The sequence below is a fragment of the Tupaia chinensis genome, unplaced genomic scaffold (genome assembly GCF_000334495.1).
Source record: "Tupaia chinensis unplaced genomic scaffold, TupChi_1.0 Scaffold144119_1, whole genome shotgun sequence".
Taxonomy (NCBI): Eukaryota; Metazoa; Chordata; class Mammalia; order Scandentia; family Tupaiidae; genus Tupaia; species Tupaia belangeri.
In genome coordinates, this window is record NW_006203974.1 from 528,614 (window position 1) to 547,129 (window position 18,516).

Here is an 18,516-nt window from a genome sequence, read left to right on the forward strand (position 1 = left end):
CTTGGCCGCGTGTTTCCAGGTGCCTGTGGCTGTCATTCCTAGTGGCAGTTGTGCTGCTGTCTGCCTGTCTTTCTGTTCAGGGACTTGTGGCGTGGTTGACATCTGAGCTACCACTCACCTATTGTCGTTTTAAACCTCGGGGCAGTCAATAGCGTCTCTGAGCCACTTTCTGACGCGCTTAGAATGGGTGGGTTTTCTCCCCCCAAGTTCTGTGGTTGGTAATGCAGGTGATACGCTCGCATAGTGTGAAGTAAACATCAGTGTCTTTAGCTCGGTCACGTTGGCATGACACACTAAGCCCACGTGTAAGAAGTGGGTTCTTTCAGGTTCGCGGACATTTACACTCAGGCATCCCTTTCTCTCTCCCGACCAGCCGGTGGGGACCTGACCGTGTCCCTGACGGACGGGAGCTTGGCCACCCTGGAAGGCATCCAGCTGCAGCTGGCTGCTAACTTGGTTGGCCCAAATGTGCAGATTTCCGGGATCGACGCCTCCAGCATTAACAACATCACCCTGCAGGTACGGCACGTGCCTCGGCGACCTGTGTTTTACTCTTGCCTACGTCGCACACGGCATTTTCACTCCTGTGTCTGTGCTCTTGCAGATCGACCCGAGTATTTTGCAGCAAACATTACAGCAGGGTAACCTGCTCGCTCAGCAGCTCACGGCGGAGCCTGGCTTGGCCCCACAGAGCAGCTCTCTTCAGGCCCCAGACAGCACAGTCCCTGCTGGCGTCGTCCTCCAGCCCATCCCAGGCCTGTCCTTGCAGCCCACGGTGACGTCTGCGAACCTGACCGTCAGCCCGCTGTCTGAGCAGGACCCCGTGCTCCCCACCAGCGGCAGCGGTGAGCCACTCACTTGAATGATTTCCTTTTCCTCTGTGTTTGGAGTGTGCATGTGCTCACCAGAGAGAGAGGGGGGGAGAAAAGAGAGAGCACACCCTACGGGGAATGGCCACACCCTCCCTGTCCTCCATCTCTCCCTCCTTCAGGGTTCTGGGGACACGTGCACGGTGGCCGGCATGTTTCTTAAGCTTCCAGGTCCAGGGCTCCAGTGGCGTGGTCAGCTGCTTATCTCCCAGACCACGTGCCATTTCCTACAATAGCTGGAGTTCTGGCTCCTTGCTAGTCATGGCAGACTGGCTTTGGGTACTTGGCCACTGCTTTCTCGTCTCTGTTAAGCTCTCCAAATGAACCAAGTGTCCTGTGCCCAGAGTGAGCTTTTCTTCGTTGGGCCTGTTCACGTGTGCGTGGACCGCTGCATTCGTGGAGCTGCCCGTTCTGTGTGGCCTCCCGCTCCACCTCAGGGCTCTGCTTATATTTATAGAGCTAACTACAAATGACGGGCTAATCTGAATGTTTTTCTTTTGAAATAATAACTTAATGAAGATGTTTTAATAAAAAAGGAGGACAGTGTCTTTAAAGTGTGCCTTTGTTTTGCTTTGTGATGATGCTCAGGGACCCAAGACCTGGCGCAAGTGGTGACCTCTCCAGGACTGGCATCGGCCTCTGCGGGCCCCCACGAGATCACCTTGACCATTAACAACTCCAGTCTCAGCCAGGTCCTGGCACAGGCTGCTGCGCCCACCACAGCGCCGTCATCGGGGTCTCCCCAGGAAATCACTCTGACTATCTCTGGTGAGCAGCCCCAGCCCCTCCACCCTGCACCTTCCCCTACGCCGTCCGTTCACCCTCCTCGTCCTCCTCCCCGTGACACACGACCGCGCGGGGAGCCCTCGCTCACTGAACGCTAGAAACGTAGGAGAGACTGAACTTCAGAGATCATGTGTTGTGATTCACATCCAACACCAGAGATTAAAATGCAGTTTCTCACGTCACTTCCTGTTCAGGTAGAGATGATTCATTTTTAATTTCCAGAGAATCTGTAATTGTTGTCTCATATTTTTAGTGAAGACCAAGAAAGTAGGTCCATCACTCTTAACCCATACTCTATTACTCCGACAGGACCTTATTGGTGTGTGGGACCTGCTAGGTACTTACATGTGCTGTGACTGGGCCTCAGAGGTGCCCGTGGTGTACACTGTGCAACGGGCCCTCGGAGGATCCTGTGTACACTATGCACGGGGCCCTGGAGGATCCTGTTACACTGTGCACCGGGCCGTCGGAGGTAATCCTGTTACACTGTACACCAGGCCCTTGGAGGTAATCCTGTTACACTGTGCACCAGGCCCTCAGAGGTAATCCTGTGTGCACTGGGTCCTCGGAGGTAATCCTGTTACACTGTTCACTGGGCCCAAAGGTAATCCTGTGTGCACTGTGCACTGGGCCCAGAGGTATTCTGTGTGCACTGGGCCCTCAGAGGCAGTTCTGTGTACACTGTGCACTGGGCCCTCCGAAGTAATCCTGTTATACTGTGCTCTGGGCCCAGAGGTAATTCTGTGTGCACTGGGCCCTCAGAAGTAGTTCTGTGTACACAGTGCGCTGGGCCCTCAGAGGTGCCTGTAGTGTACACTGAGCACTGTGCTCTCATAGATACCTGTTGTCCTCATCTCTGTTCAGAATTCCAGTTATGTATGGAGAAAATTAAAAATTTGGTAGGCCTTTCTCATGAGCTGAGCAGGCAGAAAAGACTTTGGACAGGAAAGTCTTTAGGAATTTGCACCTCTGTCCTGCACATCAAGGCCTCATGGGTGACCGTGTCCATCCTGCACTTTGGTTCCAAGGCCGCTCACCCTATCTCGAGGCTCCCGTGTATCCTCAGTTTGCATGCTCCATAATCCACATACTTCGCTGGTCTCTGTTGGATGTGCTCATCTAAGAGTTACCTGGCCCCCGCATTCTCCACTACAAGCTACATTAGCTGATAGTCATTTTATAATTTAACAATTTCCATAGCCCTTCTACATTCCAGCCGTTATTCCAGTAACTTATACACATGTCACATAAGCCTAATAACCCCTTTATGAGGAGGTTAAGAAAAACTTTTTTTTTAATCCAAATAAGCTCATAGAGATAATGTGTGGGAGGTGTCCTGTGTCCCTGAACAACGTGAGAATAATGACCGATGGGACACTGGACTGACCGCAGGAGGTTCATTCACAATTGTGTTTCTGTTTCCATGAGATTTCTGCACGTATTAATACTGGAACTGAGTGAAAAGTTACACAGAAGAAAACCAAAGGCTTTCTTTTCCATGAGAGTGTCTTTATTTTTTTATGTGTGAAGGTCTTGAGAAACTATTTTTGCATGAAACGATTTCCAAATAGCATGCTGAGATTTTTACATGCCACTGGACAGCAGAAACTAATATTAAATTTTGTGTAATTCAGTAACCTTCCTCCTTCTGTCATGCATATATATGTATATTCCTGAAATTTAATATCAAAATACAGAAGAGGGATTTTAAGAAAACTTTTATTGATGAGGTTTTTTTTGTTTTAAATGTCATTTTATTTATTATCATAATCTTTTTTGTATCACATTTTTTTTTTTGAGATGTTTTTGCTATAGGGCGTGTGCGCTCGCCAGAAAGACGGAGAGAGACAGAGAGACAGAAAGCAAGAACTCACCCCCCAGGGGGGATGGCCATCCTGCAACCCCTTCTCCTCCATTCTCCTCTTGAGATCTTGGACACGCACGCACATGCGCCCAGCGTGAGTTTAAGTCACCGTGTCCAGGACTTGAACTACATGTAGTCGACTACATGGGCGTCCAGCGACATAGCCATTATGCTAACTGCTGGTCCAGAATCATATATATCTTTACAGTGTAATACATTTTTTTTCCAGCACAATTATCATGCACATCAGTCAAGACAAAGACATTACTATCCACATCATCACCATCATCAGATAGCTTTTCATCATTTTTTTCAGATTATTATTATTATTATTTATTCTCATTATTTTTTTAAGCATTCAATCACTATATGTCATTCGGGTTGTATAAAGAATTTACCCAACATGAAATACTTTTCAGACTAGTCCAGTTGAGAATACATGTTATCATCAACAGGTAATAAACCATTTCTGTGTCCCACTAATGTCATGCCTCTCTATTTGTTCTCTTGCTGTCCACTTCCCTTCTCCTGCCCCATTCTGCATGGTCTTCAGTATCCATAACTATTTTCACTGCTTTTATGCCCTCCAGTACTTCGATCTCTACCGTAAAGTGCGGCTAGTCAGTATATATCAAGAGGATACATACAATATCTTTCTTTCATATCCTGGTTTGCTTCACTCAGCAATAGATCCTCCATATTTGACCACTTTCTATCTAATGCCAGGGTCTTTTTTTTTTTTTGTCTGTTTTCAATGACTGAGTAGTATTCCATAGAGTATATATGCCACACTTTTTCCACCCATTCATCTGTTTGGACATTTAGGTTGGTTCCATGTCTTAGTGATCGCCAATAATAGTGCATTAAACATTGATGTGCAAGTGCTTTTCCGACTGAGCATTCTCCTGTCCTTTGGGTAGATACCCAGAAGTGGGGTTGCTAGGTCAAACTGTAGTTCTATTTGTAGGTCTTTGAGGAATCTCCATATTGTTCTTCACAGTGGCTGAAGCAGTTTACATTCCCACCAACAGTGTAGGAGAGTTCTCCTTTCACCACATCCCCGCCAAACTTTATCACTTTTTGTATTTTTAATTTTTGTCATTCTGACAGGGGTTAGGTAGTATCTCATTGTGTTTTTTGTTTTATTTTGTTGGTTTTTTTTAGAGAGGTTTTTGCTATAGGGTGCGTGTGCTCACCAGAGAGACAGAAAGTGAGAAATCACCCCTCAGGGGGGATGGCCACACTGCAATCCCTTTTCCTCCATTCTCCTCTCGGGATCTTGGGCATGCGCTTGCCAGACAGATAGAGACAGAGAGACAGAAAGCAAGAAATCACCCCCCAGGGGGGATGGTCACGCTGCAATCTCTTCTCCATTCTCCTCTCGGGATCTTGGGCACGCACGCACATGTGCCTCACGTGAGTTTTAAGTGCCCCTGGGTCTGGGACACGAACTGCGGTCAACTACATGGGAGTCCAGCAACATAGCCATTATGCTAACTGCTAGTTCCCAAAGTGCGCTGTTTTGACAGGATGGAAAAGTTGGGCAGAACAGACTCATGGGCTCCGCGGCTCTGTTCTGGCTGTGAGCATCTTGGCTGCTGTCACTCGGCTGGGAAGGCGATCAGTGGTCCTCTGTGCTGGTTGTCCCTCCAGGACCTGCCACAGCAGCCCTCCGCAAGCACGAGCTGGCCTGGCCACCGTGCTGATGGCACCGGCACCAACAGGTGTTTCCTAATGACAACGTACTCTTCTGCTGGCCCAGGTTTTCTTTCATTTAGAATCCTAGACTTTTTTGTTGTTCTTTTAGAGCCAGCTGAGGAAATTTTTCTTTTTTTATGCTACTTTAGCTTATATCTGAGGTATTAAATTTTTTCCCAAGCTTTTGTTGTAGGGTACATGTGCTCACCAGGCAGAGACAGAGACACTGCGAGGAAAAGTGAGAAATTACTCCCCAGGGAGGATGGCTATGCTACAATCCCTTTTCCATTTATCCTCCTGGGATTTTGGGCATGCACATGTACCTGGTGTGAGTTTCAAGGCACCAGGTCCAGGACTTGAATGGTCGGCCATGTGGGAGTCTAGTGACGTTACTGCTTTGCCATCTGCTGACCCCAGCCAGGTGTGATTCTAGCCATCAAGTCTAGAACACTAACCATGAAGCTGGCCATGTGGCATCTAGTGCTATGTGTTGGCCCTACCATTTTAAAATTCTTTATGTAAGCAGGGCTTGGCTAAGACTCATCAGCTTCCAGGTTATCTCTGGCTATTTGCATTTTAATTGCAGTCATGAGAAGAAGTCTTTCAGAGATTTAGGAATAAATTGTTTGCAGCAGGTAGCCAGAATTTCCTGTGAGGGTAAAAGCTCTGTTTTTGTTCTGACCTGTGCTGTGGGGCTCAGGGATGTTCCAAAGTCTGGTACTGACGACAGCCAGTACAAAATGCGAAGCAAATATTTTACTGAAGAGTAGCCCAAAGTAACTTAAGTACCTAGGAGTCAGAAGAAGGTCGTTATTTAATCGCTTAAGGCAATCTAGAAACCTTCCCCTCCAGTCAGCCGCAAGCTCTTCCATATTGACAGGAGCACTTGGGAGTTGGCGTCACTCTTCAGAAGAGCCACCCAGTTAGGAGTAGTACTGTCAGTCCCATCCAGGTCATGGCGAGGGCTGTTATTTGAAGTGACGTGTTTCTACTGACCTTCATGTCAGGAGCCGCGTTAGTGGGAGACGACCTTCGTGTGAGGAGCCGCGTTAGTGGGAGGCGACCTTCGTGTGAGGAGCCGCGTTAGTGGGAGGCGACCTTCGTCTTCATGTCAGGAGCCGCGTTAGTGGGAGACGACCTTCGTGTGAGGAGCCGCGTTAGTGGGAGGCGACCTTCGTGTGAGGAGCCGCGTTAGTGGGAGGTGACCTTCATGTGAGGAGCCGCGTTAGTGGGAGGTATACCTGGGCTCCTGTTTTCTCCATGCTCATCTCTTACAGCATGGTTCTGGGCCCTCAGAGCAGCAGTCCCTTGGAGATGGGCAACAATTTGCTGTGTGTTGGGAGAGGATCTTGGGATCTTCATTGCAGAAGTGAGGATAAGGTTTGGACTCCTGGCAGTGTGGGGGACTGTGTGAGGGACTGTGTCACAGCTGTGTGTGTCATAGCCTGTGGTGACACGTGTGGGCTTTTACTTTAGCCCTGATTACGAAGTAGCTTTTGGAATTGATCCTCAGTGTCAGTTGGTGTCCTTGGCACCCAGCACAGTGGCTGGTTACTACACGCTGGTCAGTGAGCAGGTGGGCAGATGAGGGTGTGTGTGTGTGCGCACGTGCTTCTGCTCGTGGGAAAACGCCTTCAGAATGGTCTCGTTGGTGCCCCCAGGACTCGGAGGACCCTCCTTGGGCCCATCTCTGGGTAGAAGAGAGGCGTCACTCTGCATGCTTTCTGCTGGTCGTCTTTCTCTTGTCATCTGTACTGGGGGATTCTGGTTTTGTCGTCTTCACTGGAAGGCTGAGTGTCATGCAGGGTAGGTTAGTGTAAAGCAGTTCACGAGGCTTCTGCTTGCCTCTATTCAGAATAAGTAGGCACCAGGCGCCAGAGCAAGGGCAGGAGCAGCCGGTCAGATGTGCTCGCAGAACTTTGGGCTGCTGCCTCCGCGCGTCGCGTTGGAGTACTGGCTTTGTGTAGTGCCTTTCGTCCCAGGTAGGGACTGTGACCTGGAAGCCTTCGTGTGAGTTTCAGTCCTATACCTTGTAGAGATACTGGGCCATGGGACCACGTTTCACTCCTCTTTTCAGGGCTTCTCTGTGTGCTACTAGAGATGTAGAGTTTGTTCAGGAAGAAAAGAAAAGCCGTGTCTGGGAATTGGAGTGACAGGTTGCGCGCTTTCCTCGGTACGGTCTTGGAAGGTTGCACAGTGCAAGCGCTCACCTCTGCACGCCAGCTCCCAGCCTCACTGCGGGCCCCAAGCCTAGACCTGCCTCGCTCTGCCAGCCCTCACTGACTTTGCTCTCTTGTAGAACTTCACACCACAACCGGGAGCCTTCCTTCAACAACCCCCGTGTCTCCATCGGCCATCTCGACACAGAACCTGGTCATGTCGTCAGCAGGCGTGGGCGGGGATGCCAGCGTCACGCTGACCCTGGCTGATGCTCAGGGTGTGCTGTCTGGAGGTCTGGACACCGTCACTCTCAACATCACTTCTCAGGTAAGTACCCTTTGGAGGGACTACAGGGACTCTTAGAAATTAGTGTCCATGTCCTTTCAGACTTGAGGTGGGGTGTGTGTGTGTATGTGAGATTAAAGTACGTAGTAGCAAATGTGAAAGGCAGAAAGGAATTCAGGCAATACAGGGAAGTATAAATATTAAAGAATCCCTTCTTTTAACCCTACTACCTGCACGGATCTGTGGTTAACATTTTAATGTACACACCCTTCTAACCTTTCCCTGCATGTGTACAGACACATATTTTTTAAAGTTTGCAGTGGGTCCAGCAGGTGGCATGATGGTTGGGGCGCTGAGCTCTCTCCCACATGGCTAACCGCACTTGGAGTCCTGGACCTGGTGGCTTGCTCTCTCACTCCCCCCGCTTCCCTGTCTCTCTCTAGAGAATGCTGTGCCCTGTAGCAAATTGAAAAGTAATGATGATAAGTAAGACTAAATGATTCTTTAAAAAAAAATGTTGCAGAGGTGGACTCACATGCACATCTCCAGCGAAGCTTTCTCTGTGCTTGCTCTGCCATGAGCGTCTCCCCTCAGGGCTGCCAGCAGTGTGCCATGTTATGTTCAGTTTTGCCAAGGAGCTGCACCGAGGGCTGTGATGTTTCAGTGGAGGTTTGGATACACAGTGTGCAGACATTCTGCCTGCATTCTCTCCCTTCGGGTCTTAGAGGCATTTTTGCCGGTAGCCATGAGGGATCCAATGATGTGCATCTTCACTGATGCCACGCCCGGTGCTGGTACTTGGCAAGGTTTAGCTAGAAATCCCAAGACAGATAGCGAGTAGGTTTAATTAGGGTTAGTTACGAAGAAGCAGGTCAGAGCGTTGGTAGTTGGGCATGACAGACTCCCTTGGCTGATCCACCTCATTCTCCAGATGTGCTGTGTGGTCCAGGTTGTCACAGAGCAGGTGTGCCTGGTCCGGCGGTGACAGAGCAGACGTGCCTGGTCCGACATTGGCACAGGAGACATGCCTGGTCTGGGCGGTATCAGAGCAGACGTGCGTGGTCCAGTGGTGGCAGAGCAGACGTGCCTGGTCCGGCGGTGACAGAGCAAATGAGCCCCCAGGGCTTGGCTCTTCAGCCCAGAGGCTTTCTTGGCCACGGAGCACACTCTCCGAATGTCCTAGCTCTGCCTCCAAAGCCCACTGCACGAAGAGAGTCCCACCTTTCGTATCTGCACCAAGATTGGCCTAATACGAACTTGTCAGACGACAGGGTGGGCAGAGGGGAAAACGGAGTGTGCACGTGTGTGCTTGACTCTGTGGAGCAGTGACTTCTAGGTGCTGGCCCTGGGTCCATGCCATGGTGGCATGTCCTCGGCCTCGTCCGAGGCTGTGTGCAGTCACCTCCATTGGTGCCGTCAGCAATGGTTGTGGCTGTGGGATGTGTACACTCCTCTGGCCGGCAGGCCTTTCTCCAGACTCTCGCTGAGGCCCCCAGCCCGGCATCAGCGCCTCCCCAGGAGCACAGGTACCGTGCAGGTGAGGGCCATCGCCTGGCTGAGCAGCACCCCGTCCCCCGGTCCTGCCCGGCTGCCCTCAGCAGGTAGGCTCCGGCATAGACAGTGCAGCCGCCACGTGCCTTGGCACCCCTCCTGGAGCTGATGCAGGAGCAGGTGTCTGCATGTCTCATGGCCACTGTCCCGGTGTCACTCCACACCTGGTACGGCCTTGTTCTTGGCCTAGAGACCAAATGGAGGTGCTGCAGCTAACACCAGGGTTGGCACAGAGTAGCCCCTTACAGCCTAGATGGCTGGGGTCACTTTTCCTCAGTGGAGGAAGCTTAGCTCTTCTGTGGTGGCTTGGCTACACGACATTGTTTCCTACCCACAGTTCTTGTCACTGTGTCACAGGGCCAAGTGGTGGCCACTGAGGTCTGGAGCAGGGGCTGTGGGGGCGGGGAGCAGGCCCACGTCAGGCTTCTGCGCACCACTCAGAGGTCTCTTCAGGCCCAGACCCACGCACAGCTTGCTCCACGGCGTCGCTGTGCCTCCCAGCTTTTCCTTTGCTGCCGGTTGCTCTTGTGCCCTCATGGCGATGGCAGCGAGCAGGACCCATGCCCAGGTGCCCTTCAGCACCTCTGTGACTCCCTAGGCATCATACACCTCTGGCCGCCATGGCAGCAGCTTCCGTCTGTGGGCACGTCAGTCTGCTTCCAGGACCTGCGGTGTTTTGTTCACTGGGTATACTTGGACGCCAAGAAGTAAAAAGTATTCGAAGTCTAAGTTTTAATCCGATTAAATGCATTCGGATAATCTCGGGAGGTGGGGATGGAATTTAAGCAGGAAATGCCAGAGAGCCCCATGTCTCAAGGGTGCTGCACGTGCCTGTCGTTGGCTTGTGTCACCGTGCGATTCCTCACCCCGGATTAGTGCGTGCTTGGTACAGCTAGCTGTGTTTCAGGTGTCAGGGTGCCCTGTGTGTCTGTGCAGAAGGTGTGGTGTTGGGTGGTCCTTCCAGAGGGTCCAGGAGGGCCCATTGGAGACGCAGGGATGACTGAGGTGCCGGGGCGGCCTTGCTCAGGTGTGTGAAGATGATGGCTCGGCCCTCCCTAAAGCCGACTCCAGGTCCCTGCAGTGGCCTGCACATCCCAGTCCTCCCCCGTGCTCTCCTGTGACCGAGGCCCATCATAGTCCTGTCATCCAGAGCTTCCTGCGGCTCTTCCGGCTGGCCTCCCTCTCTCCTCCCAGCACGTGACCAGGGCCAGGGGGCTGTGTTGAAAGCAGCCATGCTGAACTGCAGGTTCTCTCTCCGAGCTCCCCATTGTGTGAGACAGTGTCTGCTCTGTGTCTGGGCGGCCCCTCCACACATGCACACCCAGTTCTTTTCCACATGCCACCCTCCCAGCCGAGCCGAGGAGTGAGGGAGGGTTTGGACGATGGCCTCTCTCTGGCAGTCCTGCCCATGGCTGCTGAGGAGCATGGTCCACGCCAGGCCGTTGGGGCCAGCCGGGGCTGCCCCAACCCCCGTGCCTCTGTGGTCCTGTGGCCTCACCTGCAGTTGCTTGGCCGGGGGTCAGTTTCCACTGGACTTCTGAGTATTAGGTCACTTCCATGTGCTCTTTTCTGTACTTTTCAACTATTACCAAACACTGAATCTTTCAACTCAAATTGATCCGTTACCATACACTGTCCAAAAGTAACTTGAAAACCTGCTGTAGAAATTGTAGAGCTCAGACTGGCTCTGGTGCCCAGTGGGGAGGGGAGCCGGATCTCACGCGGCAGCTTAAGCACGCTGAGTGTGTACACGTGTGCGTGACTAGGGTCCTGACAGGAAGGAGAAGTGAGGAGGGTGTGCGGCACGACCATGTCCCGCATGAGAGGGAGGTGCTTTCTCCCCCTCTCTCTCTTTCTGACTCTCTAGTAAACTTACCCTCTGACAGAATTTTTAAAGCAATTATGGAGCTTTATTTAAATTTCTTCTCTATTAGCTGACAAACTTTATTAGTCTTATACAATTATAATTTAGTACTCTTAAAATATGGAAAAACAGATTAAATTATTCTTAGCTTAGAGTGGTATTTCCTAAAATATATTGAAGCCTTGTACAAATAAAATCGAATGATGTTATTGAGAGATTAATTAATGTTAAAGAATCTGTAACTGTGTAAATTAGTATGGTTGTTATCATGAGAAATTTGATCTGAAAATCAGAACATAATTATGAGCCCTTACCCTGTTTCTAACGAGAATTGCTCAGTGGAAGCAGCGGTGTTCACGGAGTGAGGAGCAGGTGGGTGGTCCCGGCCGTGCCATTACGTGCGCTCCGTGAGTCTGGAGAGGTCAGCGTCTGGGTACAGCTTGCCGAGAGTGATCAGAGCACGCAGCACGGCCCACGTGAACACTGTGCCCTGTACACGAAGGGGGTCAGGCTGTTCTGGAGGGCCAAAAGGAGACGGGATATCAGCATTTCTATTACCATGAATTTTAAAAAGGCGAAGATTACATTTCTTATATATTATCGCCACCATCTGTTACTGCGTTGCTTATAGAGACAGGCAGCACTGGGTGCTTTTACAAAGGAACAGAGGTCCGTTCTGCCCGTGGTCTGCAGGGCGGGGGCCAGGGCCTGCGTCTGGAGAGGCTGCAGCCTGGCAGAGAGGTGACTGAGCTCCCTGCTCCTCTCCCTCCTCGTAAGCATCCCAGGGCTCAGTGTAGGGCCCTGCTCTAATGACGGGGTAGATGGATTACACCCAGAGGCCACTGGGCAGCATGAAGGATGGAGTTCCCACTTAATGTCCTTATAGTACAAAAATATCCCACATCTGAAGTCTTAGGAGACACCCAAACTCAAAAACATGAACCTTTGGGGATGAACCATAATACTTGTTTTTCCTGCCTTTATAAATGCTATGAAAGAAAATGGTTGTGAAAACCAAGCAGGGTGATCTGAAACGGCTCACTTTGCCTAATGCCCTCACGCAGTGGGCTGAGCCCCAAGGCCCCCTCTGCCTGGTGACCTGCTCTGAGACGGCGTCTTTCCCATAAGAGTGGCCCAGACGTTTCTGATGGGGACGTAGCTCAGCCCAGCTCTCCCCTCTGGTTCACGCCATTCAGCCCTTGTCTTCCCTGTGGGGCTCAGCTTGAGGGCTTCACCCAAAGACTCTGCCCTTAGGTGCCAGAGACAGCAGCCCTGCCCTGTGGGCACACCACGGGTGTGCTTGGGGATTGTGCAGAGAGTTGGTTTTGATTGGGCAACACCAGTGGCGTCCAGAGCTGTTTCTGAAAACAGCATCAGTGGCACGAGGTTAGGCTTTGACGCTGTGGTGCCCTCTGCTGGTGCCGTCCCTCGCTCCCTCCCGCTGTCCCGAAGTCCCACTGTCCCGCCTTCCCACTGCCACGTGCCTGCTCTTCTCGCGTAAGGGGTGGTAACAGTGGGTTTTTGTAGCACAGCACAACTGTTCATGTGCTTTTTACGTACACACACACGCGCGCATGCGTGCATGCTCACACCCAGAGTAACATTAGTGGGATGTGGTTTCTACACCTAAAGTATACACTGAGTGGTTTCGTACTTACGGAGTCGTGCTGCCGTCCCTGTGATCTAAGAAGTTCTGTCACCCCAGAGAAGCCTGGAGCCAGCAGCTGTACCCCACACACTCCCACCCGGGCCCGGCCTCTCCCCAGGCCGGGGAACCCCTAGTCTGCTGTCTGTCTCTGTGGGTCGTCTGTTCTGAATATTTCATAGAGACAGAATCATGCAACATGTGGGCCTCTGTGATGGCTTTTCTACTGAGCATCATGTGTTTGAGGTCCCTCCATGACAGTGTGTCAGGACTTCATCCCTTTTAAAAAAAAAAAAAAGCTTTTTGCCGTAGGGTGCATGCACTCATCAGAGAGAGGCAGACACAGAGAAGTGGAAAGTGAGAAATCACCCCCAGAGGGGATGCCCACGCATCTTTTCCCTTCTTTTCCCTTCTCCTCTTGTGATTTGGGCATGCGCACACAGCTGGTGTAATTTTCCTGTCACCGGGTCCAGGACATGAACCACATTCAGCCATGTGAGAGTCCCGCACCTTAACCACTACGCCACTTGCTGGCCCCAGGTCTTTGTCCCTTTTATTGCTGAGTGCTGCTCCCGTGGCTGGGTCGCCACCTGGTGATGCTGTGTTGGTCGGTCGCAGGGCGTGTGGCTGTGTCCTCTCTGCGGCTGGCATGGACCTGCCGGCCCACACTTCACAGGGCTGGGGGTGTAGAGGCTCCCGCTGCTCTCGGGCTGGTGGGCAGGGTACCGCCTGCCGCAAACTCAGGACTGCTGGTCTGTCTGCCAAAGCGGCTGTGCCATACAAGATTTTTAAGTGATTACTTGATTTGGTAATGTTACTACTTCTGAAATGGCGGTGTTTTGCCAGGGCCAGCAGTTCCCGGCGCTGCTCACGGATCCTTCCCTCTCAGGCCAAGGTGGAGCAGGCTCCCCGCAGGTGATCCTGGTGAGCCACACCCCCCAGCCGTCCTCAGCCACCTGTGAAGAGATTGCCTACCAGGTAAGCGCGGACTGGTTTGCTCAGTGCTGTTGTAGCATTTCGAGCAGCAGGAGGGCTCAGAAGGGTTGGTGCAGAGAGAGGGGACATCCTGTGGCCAGGTGGTGGGCCTGGGCCCTGCGTATATCCCCAGTCGAGTCCTGGTGCACTGAGGTGCTGAGCTCTGAGCATCTGCAGTGCGTGGTGACGACGCAGCCCACCCACCGCGGTTGTCTAGGGGTGAGGTTTTGCTGCCTCACTGCCAGATGTGGCCGTCGGTGCCGGGCAGCTCTGGTCTGCACCTCAGGCTGCACAGCCAGTCTTGCCTTCATTCTCTCCACAGTAGGATGTTACTGATTCTAGAGTCTTACTGTGGTTTCACATACACGTACGTGTACGTTTGAGTGTGTAAGACCTAGGATGGGATGAGACTTTTCTTAAAGTGTACGTTTTGGGGGCCAAGAGTCTTAAAAACTCTTGCTCTGAATTTTTTTCAGAGTTAAAAGTAAAGCACAGTATGAAAGTCTATCTCTAAATGTAAGAAACATTAAACTTTCTACTTAAACGTTTTTAGCAAACGAGTTTTTAAAATAATCACTCAGTGGGTTTTCAGTGGGATAAGGTTTATTTTTAATTTTTTTTTTGAGAGAGAATTTTGCTATAGGATGTGTGTGCTCACCAGAGAGACGGAGAGAGACAGAGAGCAAGAATTTACCACCCTCCACCGGAAGATGGCCATGCTGCAATCCCTACTCCTCCAGGCGCCTCTTGAGATTTGGGGCATGCATGTACAAGGGCCTGGCATGTTTTAAGCCACCAGGTCTGGGACTTGAACCATAGCTGACTACGTGGGAGTCCAGCAATGTAACCATTACACCATCTGCTGGTCCCAGGATAAGGTTTTTCTTAAGGTTTTTGTCATAGGCAGATATACTCACTAGAGAAAGAGAGGGAGAGTGAGACTCCCCAGGGGACATGGCCCTGAGTATGTGGGTGGTGGGTCTGGGCCCTGACACCCTTGACAAGCGAGAGGTCTGGTTTTGTTCAGTGTTCTGCGTGACGTGTCGCTGAGCATATTCTTACCCGGCAGGGCAGAACAGCCTACAGAAACATTTAATTCGGTACTGTCGAAGCTCTCTGACTCGCAAGAAATATGTGTTGTGCAGTTCCCTGAGCACATACGATGTCGGTGGCTTGTTTTCTTTGTGGACACATACACCCGACATGGTGTCACAGGATGATACCGTGCCATGCCTGTCCATGCGTGCGACCTCTTCCTTTCAGCCCAGGTCCTTTCTTCCGTCCTGTTCTTCCCGCGATGGCGGAAGGAACCACAGCAGAACGCCTGGAGAGGTCGCTGTAGCCGCCGAGCAGTTTTCTTTAGTGTGTGTCCGTTCTGTATTCCCCGCGTTCTGGAAGCTCTTGGTAAATTATCTAGGGATAAACTTGAACCATAGCTGACTACGTGGGAGTCCAGCAATGTAACCATTACACCATCTGCTGGTCCCAGGATAAGGTTTTTCTTAAGGTTTTTGTCATAGGCAGATATACTCACTAGAGAAAGAGAGGGAGAGTGAGACTCCCCAGGGGACATGGCCCTGAGTATGTGGGTGGTGGGTCTGGGCCCTGACACCCTTGACAAGCGAGAGGTCTGGTTTTGTTCAGTGTTCTGCGTGACGTGTCGCTGAGCATATTCTTACCCGGCAGGGCAGAACAGCCTACAGAAACATTTAATTCGGTACTGTCGAAGCTCTCTGACTCGCAAGAAATATGTGTTGTGCAGTTCCCTGAGCACATACGATGTCGGTGGCTTGTTTTCTTTGTGGACACATACACCCGACATGGTGTCACAGGATGATACCGTGCCATGCCTGTCCATGCGTGCGACCTCTTCCTTTCAGCCCAGGTCCTTTCTTCCGTCCTGTTCTTCCCGCGATGGCGGAAGGAACCACAGCAGAACGCCTGGAGAGGTCGCTGTAGCCGCCGAGCAGTTTTCTTTAGTGTGTGTCCGTTCTGTATTCCCCGCGTTCTGGAAGCTCTTGGTAAATTATCTAGGGATAATAAACATGCTGGCAGACTTCACCAGATTGTTAATGACTGTGTCCTTGTTGCCATGTGAAGTAGCCTTCCTCGGCGACACTGAAGTCTGTAGTTTCTGAAGCTGAGTAAGACGCCCTCCTACTGTAGTATTTTTTAAAGTGACAGTGGCATCCTGTTAAAATGATTGGAAAACCTTCTAATTGTGATCCACGGCTTGGGGAGAATGCTCAGTAGCTAAAAGCACCTTTGCTGTCCGGGGTTACTGACTGTCGTCTGCTCAGGACGACCTTCAGCTGAAGCGGCCGCATTGTCAGCAGAGCCTTGGACACCTGTTGGGGGGAAGCCAGAGCAGCTGCAGCTGTGGAGTGCATCCATGGACTGCAGCGCTCAGGCCCCATGCATGGCTCCCATGTCACCCCCGTATCCCTGGCAGGTGGCCTGGTTGTGTGACCCAGGCCCTAACGTCTGAGCTGGAGCTGGGGCAGCGGGCTGGCTCCCAGGTCCATCCGAGAGCCTCCCGCCATCCAGCTCCTGCTCCAGTCAGCGTTTCGTGGACTCCACGGCAGTAGTGTGGGTCCTGGTCCGGTCTAACTCAGGGGCGTCCCTGGCTAAACCTACCCGTGGCGAGGTGTGTGTAGCGTGGGCCACAGGCATCGTCGGTTGGCCGCCGTCGTCTCTCTGGTGGTCCGTCAGTTCTCGTGATGGGCTGGTAGTGCGCGTGGCAAGTCACGGAATTTCTGACCCCTGCCAGGTGGCTGACGTCTCTGCAAGCCTGGCCCCGAGCAGCCAGCCCGAGAAGGAAGGCCGGGCACACCAGTGTGTGGAGTGTGACCGCGCCTTCTCGTCCGCCGCGGTGCTGCTGCACCACAGCAAGGAGGTGCACGGCCAGGAGCGCATCCATGGCTGCCACGTGTGCAGGAAGGCCTTCAAACGCGCCACACACCTCAAGGCAAGGCTTGCGTGGTGGACGGGCGGGTGGTGTCCAGCATGGGGCCTGCACTGACACTCAGGGACTCCCAAGCTCTCAGGCTCACAGTCCTAAACTTACTCGCCTGAATGAAAGACCTGAAAGATGAATTTCTTTGTATTTTTGAGCATAAGGACAGTGAATATAAGTGTATTTGCCAGGTTTTAGTTGAAAGGGTCTGACGTGGTGGACAGGACAGCAGACTGCATGTCACCTGCAGCAGAGCTGGTCCTGACACCAGGTTAGATGTCGCCCAGGCACCGTTCTCACCATTCAGAAGTGCGTGAAGGTAAAGTCGGGCCGCTTGATTGTCAGCGCCCGGGAACAGGAGTCTGATGCTGGTGAGGCGGCAGCCAGGCAGACGTGGAGCAGGGAGCAGGCGGCCTCAGAGCGCGTGCACATGCCCACTGCCTGCACCGGGGAAGAGCCTGAGCCCTGCCCTTTCCCCGACCCGCGTAGTCACGTGTAGTGCACCACGTAGGCGCTGCACCAGAGCTGGGAGCATCCAGAGGGCGGGGAGTTCAGCCGTCTCCTCCTGCACCTCCTTAGACCCCCCCCCTAGTTGGTGGCTCTGGGCTCTGAGCCATGGCAGGAGTGCAGTCACAGGGGATACATGGTAATGGGCCCTCTTCCCCGATTGCTGCTCTAGGGCAGGGGGTGGCTGGGACCCGTGATGCTTGGGATGACCGCTGCCCACCGTAAATCACTGGGGCTTCACCGGGGCACTCAGGACGGGCTCAGCCCCAGACTGCTACAGTGCTGCCCTGCAGCGTCAGAAGCTGGAAACCACTCGGTCTCACGGGACACACGTGGTGTGTGACCAGAACAGCCTGCCCTGGAATGACCTGCAGGTGTCTCGTGAGACCACACGTCAGCCCACATGGCAGAAATCTCCAGTTCCAGGCTAGGGGCTGCAGAGGGCCTCTTCCACCTTCAGAGCAGCCTCGCGTGAGCCTAGGTGCTATGGCTGTTGCTTGGGGCACGCACTGGGCCCAGGCCAAAGAACTGTGAGCGGTGAAGCTCAGGCCTACCTGGGCTTCTCTGCGAGGCTGACACCCGTTGCCCTGCAGCCACAGTTAGAGGGCCCAGCTCTTGATAACTGTCGGGGATGAGTCCTGGCCCTATCCTTGTCAGCCTGGCATTTCTGTGGTGGCTCGTTTTGCCGTCACTGTCTGGAACCTCTGGATCTCCTGCTGAGCCTATACCCGGTTTCCGCACTCCCGCAGGAGCATATGCAGACGCACCAGGCCGGCCCGTCCTTAAGCTCCCAGAAGCCGAGAGTGTTTAAGTGTGACACTTGTGAAAAGGCGTTTGCCAAGCCGAGCCAGCTGGAACGACACAGCCGCATCCACACAGGTAAGGGGCGTGCTGCGCGTTGGCATCATCACTCTGGAGCAGGCTGTGCTGCCGAGCAGGCGGTTGAACCTGGCAATCCCAGTGCATTGCGCCACTGTACAACACGCGTGTTTGCTGTCGTCCGCTTCCCCTGACTTTCACAGGGGCATGCGCTCACCAGTGAGACAGAGCAGGCAGCAGTGAGAAGGCATCCCCAGGGGCCAGCCATGCCGCGATCCTCTCTTCACTCCCCTCTTGGGATTTTGAGCGTGCGCATACATGCTCAGCCTGATTTTCAAACTGCCAGGTCTTGGACTCAGACTGCCGTCGGCCATGTGGGACCCAGCCGCCTTCACCTCCGTGCCACTTCCTGGCCCGGTCAGTTTATAACCCTGGCTGACTGTTTCAAGTAAGAGCTTTTGCTGTCCACACGATGACCACTGGAAGCAGCAGCTCATCCCCACTCCCCACCCCGGCCAGCCTGCCTTCCCCTGCCGG

At 52.7% G+C, this 18,516-nt stretch overlaps 1 protein-coding gene across 3 annotated transcripts in view; it reads left to right on the top strand.

Annotated features, from left to right (window-relative positions):
• The window catches only part of ZNF236 (zinc finger protein 236), a 116,433-nt gene that overhangs the window by 89,442 nt on the left and 8,475 nt on the right, over positions 1 to 18,516 (top strand). For 2 of the 3 annotated variants that reach the window (XR_003547448.1, XM_014583160.2), the window contains exons 22-28: positions 374 to 519; positions 605 to 845; positions 1,458 to 1,637; positions 7,517 to 7,704; positions 13,569 to 13,700; positions 16,468 to 16,665; positions 17,910 to 18,039. Coding sequence is in view for 1 of the 3 variants with exons in the window: in XM_014583160.2 (XP_014438646.1) it covers positions 374 to 519; positions 605 to 845; positions 1,458 to 1,637; positions 7,517 to 7,704; positions 13,569 to 13,700; positions 16,468 to 16,665; positions 17,910 to 18,039 (1,215 nt within the window). In the remaining 2 variants the exon portion in view is untranslated. The remainder of the gene's footprint in view (positions 1 to 373; positions 520 to 604; positions 846 to 1,457; positions 1,638 to 7,516; positions 7,705 to 13,568; positions 13,701 to 16,467; positions 16,666 to 17,909; positions 18,040 to 18,516) is intronic. The other variant, XR_003547449.1, reaches the window with a different exon arrangement.